The sequence below is a fragment of the Nicotiana tabacum genome, chromosome 22, assembly GCF_000715075.1.
Source record: "Nicotiana tabacum cultivar K326 chromosome 22, ASM71507v2, whole genome shotgun sequence".
In the NCBI taxonomy this organism is placed as follows: Eukaryota; Viridiplantae; Streptophyta; class Magnoliopsida; order Solanales; family Solanaceae; genus Nicotiana; species Nicotiana tabacum.
In genome coordinates this window covers 136506780-136516522 of record NC_134101.1, presented here as the reverse complement: position 1 = coordinate 136516522, position 9743 = coordinate 136506780, and the positions used below count along the sequence as shown (strand labels likewise).

General features: G+C 37.9%; 1 protein-coding gene across 1 annotated transcript; it reads right to left on the bottom strand.

Moving 5' to 3' along the window:
* Positions 1 to 782: 782 nt before the first annotated feature.
* Positions 783 to 3712, bottom strand: LOC107764779 (uncharacterized). The gene is made up of 3 exons (XM_016583376.2): positions 3193 to 3712; positions 2058 to 2426; positions 783 to 1429 (listed from the first exon to the last, which is right to left on the bottom strand). Exons 1-3 carry the CDS (start codon positions 3593 to 3595, stop codon positions 1062 to 1064), a joined length of 1140 nt encoding a protein of 379 aa, XP_016438862.1. The 5' UTR covers positions 3596 to 3712; the 3' UTR covers positions 783 to 1061.
* Between the last annotated feature and the right edge of the window lie 6031 nt (positions 3713 to 9743).

Sequence of the window (9743 nt, the reverse complement as noted above, 5' to 3'; positions counted from 1 at the left end):
CGTGTTAGCTGAATGTGTTACATTTCAAAGTCTTGCAAATAACTATTTCTACATAATATGTGCTCCATATATTAAAAATTGAATAACTTATTTCACATTGCCAAAATATTGCTTAGCTTCAACGAGAGTTTTATTTCCTTAAATTTTTGTAATTAAAAATATACAATACTTGTGACCAGGGGCGGATTTATGTTAAGCGAAGCGGTGTTACTCGACACCGCTTCGTCGGAAATATTTACTAATTATACGTACTATTTCCATATAGAATATACAGATATATGTAAAGTAAGTGACATTGCAAGACAACAAGTGCCGTATGGTTTGCTGGTCGAGCGGTCAAATTTGCAGCATACCAAGGTCCGAGGGTTCGAAACTTGATTGCACGCGTGTTGTTTTGGAGGTCTTAAGCCACTTTTGTTAAAAAGTAAAGCCTCATTTGTATTAAAAAGTGAAAGCTGTAAAGGTTCAAAAGATTTTTTTGGTCACAGAAGTGGTAAGTAATTTTTATTGTCCAAAAATAAAAATTCACAATAACTCAGAGTTGATTTAGAACCTTAATAATGTTATTATAGTGGCTCGTTCATTTGGGCACTTATGAAAAATCCTGCTTACGCCCCTGCTTCTGACATAGGTTTGAGCATCTAAATTTTATGTTCAAACTTAAATAAATGTTTGCACCACTCTCCAAGCTGTACCGATTATATGTGAAAGTTGCAATTTTAACTAGCTAATTTTTTTTATTCTTTTCTTCAAATTACAATGCGATATCGCAGTTTTACAAGTTTATTGTAAACTTCTAACATTTCTTAACTCAAATTTATTGTCAAAGAAGTACTCTTACTCATAAACAGATAGTACAATTATTAACCTATTTTAGTTATGAGGATCAAATGGAGCTAGCCAATACATTATGGACATAGCTGTCAACCTATTTTAGTTATGAAGGTCAAATAGAGTTAGCTCATTATGTCTAAACCTCCAAGGTGACCAACCCAATAGCAAGGACTTCAGTTGGGGTGGGAGGGTACATATACTAATACAATTATTTGCCTAGATTTTCTTCACCATTTTAGCTTGCCTTTATGTTTCTGGGCCAGAACATTGAAAACATGGGCCAGGAAGGCAAATATGCCGGCTAAGAAGCACATAAGCCATGACAATGCAAATAATGCCCAGTCTAGGAATGTTTGTTTGACAAGTTGAGCCCTGTCTGAGATTAGAAGTGCTCTGTAAACTGCTTCAGTTACAGCATATGCTGTGATTGGATCATATTCATCAGCCAATAATCCATATTCTGTCACACAAACTATATCATACGTTCCAGTAGTCTCTGAGGCACCAAGATGTTTGCATATCTTCAGTCGGCAGTCTATTCGATCCTCGGTTGATAGCTTGTCTCCATGAGTTAAGATCAATATGGGGTTACCATCTGCATCGAGAATTGAACACTTGTTATGCTTAACTTCGAAATATTGATTGTGTAAAAAGTTCACACTATAAGGCCACTTGAAAGGTAATTGCAGGAAATTAGTCACAAATGAAACTTGTAACCTGAAAAATAAGGTAAGTAACCTTCTGCAATAAGTAAAATCCCATGACAGCATAAAATTTCATTACATTTTCACTGAATATAAATTAAGTTCATCTAAAAATATCCAGTTTCAGCTAGAATTTCTAGCAGCATGGAGAGAGAACATTAAGTGCAGAGTCATGGATGCCTGATCAGAACTCATACTGATTTTCCTCGTTTTTTTTTTGGTCAACCACAAAGGAGGAGGAAATGTCCAAGTGGTAGCATCAAACTTGTGGCACTACAATTCGAATTGTCACCTCTTGGCAACTAGGTTATCTCATTAGGAGCAAGCTTGTAATCGCTCCTTTCATTTTTATTTGTCGATTAAGGTGAAACTATTTGATCGCATTAATCATAAGGGGTATTCGACTAAATTACTCTTTATCTCTTCCTTAAATGAGTAATTAATGTCTTATGGAATTGAAAAAATGAAAGTAAGTATTGGAAGGATAGTGATTAAAGGGAAAGGAATAATTAAACTCACTGGATTTCTTGAGTGCTGGTGAGCAGAAGAGTTGTTTCAATGCATCCAATGGCTTCAAGTCACCAACTCTGAGAGACTTGTATATTTCTGAAGCATTAGCCACCAACATAACACAATTGACTTTTCTTTTGACAAACATTGAAGAAGCATCCTCCAATTTACTATCTAACTTTGGCAAAATATCTCCTGGTCTGGAGCAGAGCTTCTTATTGTGAACTCCATCAGCCATCCATTCTTTCAACTCTTGAAGACCTTCATCTACCTTATCATAATCGAAACCCCTTGTATCGTAAATGCAGAATCCGTTTCGTGTTGATCTTAGCACATTGTGCTCCTCCATGATCAAAGTTGTGTAAGCAGAAGCATTTCCTTTGATTTAAAACCCAATTCCACAAGAAACATGAGAAAAGATCCCAAGAGTTAAATGTTTTGTTAAGCTCTATTACAATCTAAGTCTGCACAAAGAATGAGAGTTACACTAGAATGATAACAACAACAATAACAAACCCAGTGAAATCCAACAAGTGAGGCATGGGAAGGGTAAAGTGTACGCAGACCTTAACCCTACCTTACACTGTAAATGGTGACAGTCAAATAAAAATACTCAAATTATGATGAAATCTCGTCATAATGAATACGCTGAGACATGCTTTCATTCAATAGAGAAAATATTTAAGTAAATAAGAAACTTGAAATGAGAGTCTCTTTTCAATAGGTAGGTGCTACATAGTTGCGGAACTAGAATTCTAATAGGGGATACAGAAAAATGCAAGAATGCTATAGTTGGTATTCAAACCTGCAATTGAAAGCAATTCTTGAGCCACCTTTGCTATTACACTAAAAGTTTCTATTATGTCAACTGGATTTAAAAATTTATACATAAAAAAAAAATATTTTTTAATCCTGGGAGATTTAATTAAACCCCTTGTTACAGATAACTCCGCTACTGTGCTACATTGTGACATGGTTGTATGGTACATTTATATGTTTATGAAATCAAATAATGAAGCTAAATAAAACAAAACGAAAGCTAGTTTGGGACTGAAACATAGTAGTTCTGAACTTCTGATAGTTTGCTGTCTCAAATGCTTTTTATTAGAATTAGAAAAAAGTTACTGAATTAACCAATTAGTACCTGAAGAAGTTTGAGCAAAAGGGATGAGACCAGAGCGACCAAGAACACTATACATAAGGTTAACAAGTGAACTTTTGCCAGCATTATGAAAACCAACCAACACTATAGTGTTCATAGGTGGAATATCAATATCTTCTTTGTTAATTCCACCAATTGGCACCCAAAAATCCCCTGCTCTGTACGACATTAGCTTTTGGCGTAGCTCATCAAGACTCTCTGAGGACATTAAAGCTAGCCTCTCCATTTCCCTTAGGACTTTTAGGGTTGGCGTCATTTTTGACAAATTAGGCATCTCAAACTTGAATTTTACACACTCGTTGAATTTTGCTGCTGATTTCCACCAGTAGTAAATAGCTCTATTTTCTTCTTCATCATGTTGATTAACAAAAAATTCGTCCCTCATTTTTGTGTGAGGCTACAGGAGCTCAGCTGCATTGCTATTTAAAGTAGTTCTTCACTACTTGCTGCCGTACAAATAATTACACAAGTCACAAGGGAGATGGGGACAAGAAATTGTACAACCAATGACGTAATGTTTCTTTACTAGGTTTGTTTTGCCCCACAACGATTACTCATTTGGTCGTTTCATTTCGCTCTACAGGAAATTTCTAAGCAACTGTACACGTGAAGAAGTTGCAATGAAGAGTGACCAAGTATCCGAAACAAAGTGAAATAAGTAGCTGCAATTGATACTGGATTAAAGTTAATAGGTAGCAAAAACCTATATTTAGAGATACAGTAGGGGCGGATCCACCCCTTTAAGAAGGGGTGGCATAAATTAGGTTACTTATCTTATTCTGCCACCCGCAACCGTAAACTAGACAAAGGTGTCATGACTGATAGACCTTTTTGAAAGTTTTTCTCGTGTAAAATTCAAGAATTTGTCTTGAACCTTGTCTGATTTTCTCTTTTCTTTGTGCTTTTATTTCCTTTTGTCCCGGTCATTTTCCCTTTTCGGCTACCACCGAATTTTCTATTTGTCGTTTTATTATTACTTTCTTTATATTTTTCTTTTCTCTATTCTATTTTTTTGTATGTGATCTCTAGCTAGAACACTCAAAAAAGACTCCTAAACTTTAAAAATATATAAAATAAGCGACCCTCTTAATTAAATTTATGAGTTTTCTTTTTCCAAATCCGAAAAACTTGAGTCTTAATGAGAATTTTGGATTGAGATCAAATTTTTTTCATCTATTTTATTATATCATAAAAAATTGTGCTATGCGATTGGTTGTTAGATATAATTTAATTCACTTTATTATAATTTCGTAAGCATTGCTTAAAATATATGTGATTTGTGATAAATTGTAGCTTATCTAATTTATGCTTATGAGGTATAATTTATCTATGGAAAATATTTTTTAAAATTTTCTTATTTTGGTTGATGTAATTCTCTTTTTGAAGATGTTCTTACTTGTGTAAATTAATTTTTAATATACAGAAAAGATGTAATTTTCCAACGAAAATATTGATTTTACTTATGTTGTTATAATAAAGATGTGATCCTATTTTAAAATTCTAATCACGTTTGTTTTTTCATATCTGAGATGTAATATTTAAATTTTAAAATTAAAAATACCTATTAGGTTGACCCAAATTAACTCAAAAAAATTTGATTAAACGTTCTTAACAAATTTCGTATTAATCATTATAAAGTATACATTAAAAAAAATTATGACACCCGTCAATTTCAAATCCTAGATCCGTCTCTGAGATTAATGGACTTAAGAAGCAACCAGAAGATAGGACGAAACCCCATAGAAACGTGGGAATGGCGGCGATGGAGTCAATAAGATGGCCCAAAGGATGGAAGAGTAAATCTGATCCATGTGCAAGTTGTAAAACTGGCTGCTTAATCGGGGTAATTATTCTCTGTTGACTGTACATTTAAAGGTAAATAAACTACTCCCTCTAATTCAATTTATGTGAACCTATTTGACTTAGCACAAAGTTTGGAAAAGAGTGAAGACTTTTAAACTTGTGGTGTAAAATGAATCACATATATTTTGTGTGGCTATAAATCATTGCATAAAGATAGATTGTTTCCAAATAGGAAAATGAGTTATTCTTTTTGGTACGGACTAAAAAGGAAATAGGTTCACATAAATTGAAACGGAAGAAGTAGATAATTACAATGTACAACTCAAGAAACAAATAGTACAACAACTCTACATCACTATTCTAATAGTAACAGCACATAGCAGAGTTTTTAGACATTTATATGGTACGAGGTACAAAAGATGACGTGGTGTTAACGTGACTCGGTGTGAAATTTAAGGCAAATTTTTTTTTTTAATAGAAATATGTGGTTTTATATAGGCCATGATATATTTTTGACTATAAAAGCACGTATATCATTAAGGGAAAAGTTAATGTTAAATTGTCCTGAAATATAAAAATGTGTCTGTATACGAGTGAAATCGGGGATAACACACACACTGGTCTCCCGATGAATCAAACGAAGTAAGAGCCTAAATATATGAGATCAAAATCGAAGCCGGGAACTCTTTGTATCGAGACCCATGAAAAGTGAACGGAGTGCTCACCATCGGACCTGATAAAACAACGCATCCTGGACTCGGGACAAGTTCCGAGACTTCGGAAAACACAATGTATGGTTATAAGCGACGGATAGAGGGTCGTGATATCCGCAACCGACTGGATATCACGGCACGGATCTCGCTCGATGACGGTTACGGATCAGTAATTAACGAGAAAGGAAGATTTTAATCTTTTTAAGACTTCTACTAGGTATGAAACTCTCCTACTATATAAAGGGGAAGGTTTTTCTTTGATAACACACATTGTAACAAGCAAACCAAGGCAATACAAATTCATTTTTCTGCTTCCAAGCTATTAAAAAGTTCTTGCTTTATTGTTGTTCTTCATTCACAATTGGTTTTGAACCAAGGGTCCAATCGAGGGCAAAACCACTGTTTAACCTAAGTTCGAGCCATGCCATAACACTACAATTGGTTTGATTGTTCATTTTGTCTTTGACTCGTTTATCTAACGTTCTTGATTATTTGTGTTGAATCAATCCACATATCCTTAAAATCACTTACAAATTTAATTGTTATTCGTTTTAAGGGTAAATAGTTTGGCGTCCACTGTAGGGATAAGGATAATATTGGTGATTTGATACAAATCTCCATAACACACTCTAGTTTACGCTTGTTCTTTAAATTCTTAATTTCAGCTCAGTTTAAAAAATATCAAATTATCAGTCTACCCACTTGGATGTTGATGTTGAGTCTGGCCATCAGGCGAAAACAACAATCTAATAGCTAGCAATGAGGTACCTCCTGCTGATCCCAACAGAGTTCCAATTGTTGATTCAGTCGATGCTAACTTACACGTGGCCATCGATGTCAACCTACCAGCTGATCCCAAAAATAGCATTTGCAGGGACCCCGACTAGTGGCTCAAGAAGCTCCCAAAAGCGAAGGCGATGGGGTTAGCCTACGGTTAATTTTCGAAATGTTGCAGGTTCAACATGCGGTGATGGCGCAACTCCAGAATCAAAGCCACGCCCCAACAGAATTGAGCCCAAACCATCCCGGGAGAACATCCGAAGGCATGATCAAATCACCAAGAGACTGGGTGAAGCTAAGTCCAGGGTTAGTCCCGAAGTAATGCAAATGCTTGAAACATTAACGAGCAGATGGAATTAGGTGAAAAGAAAATTGAGGCTAATGGCAAGAAGGTAGAAACATACAATTCCAGGGTCAATTAAATCCCGGGAGCACCCCCGATATTAAAGGGGTCGGATTCCAAGAAGTTGATCCAGAAGCCTTTTCCTTCGAGCGTGGCACCAAAGTCGATCCATAAGAGGTTTCATATGCCCGACATCCCAAAATATAACAAAATCACGGATCCGAATGAGCATGTGACATTCTTGATTGCGCATTCTTGCAGATGTTTTCGTGACTATTCCAGCATGTCGAACATCAAGATTGTCAGAATACAACTTCAACGATGATGCAGCCACCATCGTATCGGCCATCGGGTGCATCAAGGAAACCAAGTGGCCCCGACCATTGTAGTCATACCCTACCCTAGGAGATCCTAACTTGATGTGTATGTATCATGGCATTCATGGCCACAGGACCGAGGATTGCTGACAATTGAGAGAAAAAGTTGCTCGGTTGCTCAATAACAGGCACCTCAGAGAATTTCTGAGCGATCGAGCCAAAAACCACTTCAGGAACAAGGACACCAACAAACAGACTGAACTAGAGGAGCTTTGACACATCATCAACGTGATCATTGGAGGGGTCGATATCCCCCAAGGGCCAATGATAAAACGCACTAAAAATCTATAATAAGGAAAAAATGCACCCGAGATTATGTTCCGGAGGGAACCATTTCGTTCAGTGACAACTACATATTGAGGTGCTGGTAATATCCGTACTTATCAATAAATCTCGAGTTAAATGTGTGTTGATTGATCCAAGTAGCTCGGCCAACATCATCAGATCGAGGGTCGTAGAGCAGTTAGGGTTACATGACCAAATAATGTCGGCGGTCCGGGTGTTAAACGGGTTTAACATGGCATGCGAAACCACTAAAGGGGAGATAACCTTGCCAGTGAACACTGCTGGGACAATCCAAGAGACAAAGTTCTACGTGATCGAATGAGACATGGGATACAACACCCTATTCAGAAGGATGTGCGTTCACAACATAAGGGCAGTACCCTCAACCTTACACCAGGCGCTGAAGTTCCCTACGCCAGGAGGAGTCAAAACGGTCTACAGAGAGCAGTCAAATGTAAAGAAAATATTTGCAGTCGACGAATCCTGGTGCCTGCAATTTCGACATCAAGGAACACAGAGCCGAACAGAAAGAAACAAATAAATAGTAATCACCGATGCAAGTCTCGACCGAATTGGAGGAACGAGGAGTAGACGAGGAGGATAATTACGGAGTCTCGAGATCGTTCATAGCTCCCGATGACACCGACGCCACCAAATCAATGATCGAAGAGTTGGAGCAAGTTATATTAATCTAACACCTACCAGATCGAAAGGTAACCCCCGAGCTCCGGAAAAAACTCATTGATTTTCTTAAAACTAACATAGATTGTTTTGTCCCATCTTGACATGACAGGGATCCCGCCAGAGGTAACCACTCATAAGATGAGGTTTGACCCAAAGTTCCATCTAGTTAAGCAGAAAAGGAGACCGCAGTCCGAGGTCAAGCATGCATTCATCAAGGATGAGGTATCTAAACTCCTTAAAATAGGATCCATTCGGGAGGTTAAGTACCTAGACTGGTTAGCTAACGTAGTAGTAGTTCCTAAAAAGGGAATAAGCTAAGAACGTGTGTAGATTACAAAGATCTAAACAAGGCATGCCTCCAAGGATTCTTTCCCTTTGCCTAACATCGGTCGGATGATCGACGCAACAATCCGACATGAGATACTGAGTTTTCTTGATGCCTATTCCGGGTACAACCAAATTCAGATGGACCTGGGTGATCAAGAAAAAACTTCTTTTATCACTAAGTTTGGCACCTATTGCTATAATGTAATGTCGTTCGGATTAAAGAACGTTGGTGCCACCTATCAATGCCTAGTAAACCGAGTGTTCGAAGAACAGATAGGGAAATTCATAGAGTTTATAATGACGACATGTTAGTCAAGTCCTTGCGAGCAGAGGACCATTTGAAACATTTGCAGGAGATCTTTAATATATTGAAGAAATACAATATGAAGCTAAACCCGGAGAAGTGCACATTCGGGGTCAGATCGGGAAAGTTCCTCAGGTTTATGGTGTCCAATTGAGGGATCGGGATCAATCCTGACAAAATCAAAGCCATAGAGGACATCATTGTGGTGGATAAGGTCAAGGCCATTCAAAGTCTAACCGGGCGTATAGCCGCCCTAGGTCGATTCATATCGAGGACCTCGGACAAAACCCATCTGTTCTTATTACTGTTAAAGAAGAAGAATAACTTTTCCTGGACCCTAGAATGCCAACAAGCTTTGGAAGAACTCAAAAGGTACCTATCGAGTTCGCCCCTGCTCCACACTCTGAAGGGGGACGAACAATTGTACCTTTACCTGGCGGTTTTCGAGGTGGCAGTAAGTGGAGTCTTAGTCCGGGAGCAAGGTATGCAATTTTCTATTTACTATGTTAGTAGAACTCTATGCGAGGCCGAAACAAGGTATCCTTACATGGAAAAATTGGCGCTCGCTTTGCTAAGCGCCTCTAGAAAGCTAAATCCATACTTCCAATACCACCCCATATGTGTCGTAGCTTCGTACCTACTCAGGAACATCATGCACAAACCCGAGCTCTTAGGCCGGTTGGCAAAATGGGTCGTTGAAATTAGCGGGTACGATATCGAGTATCGATCCCGAACTGCCATAAAATCTTAGATTTTGGTAGACTTCGTGGCTAACTTTACGTCGGCCTTAATACCCGAAGTCGAGAGGGAATTACTGTTATCTTCGGGATCACACTGGGAATTTAGACCCTTTCTACGGACGAGGCCTCGAACGCGAAGGGGTCCGGGCTCGGCATAGTATTAAAACCGCCCACGGA

Bases quoted from the DNA above. Each gene is read 5' to 3' on its own strand.
- LOC107764779 (XM_016583376.2), bottom strand. From the start codon at position 3,595: ATGAGGGACGAATTTTTTGTTAATCAACATGATGAAGAAGAAAATAGA. The intron at 2,427-3,192 runs GTACTAATTGGT...TTTAAATCAAAG, and splicing joins TTTTGCTCAAACTTCTTCAG to GAAATGCTTCTGCTTACACA. The intron at 1,430-2,057 runs GTGAGTTTAATT...TTCTCGATGCAG, and splicing joins ACCAGCACTCAAGAAATCCA to ATGGTAACCCCATATTGATC.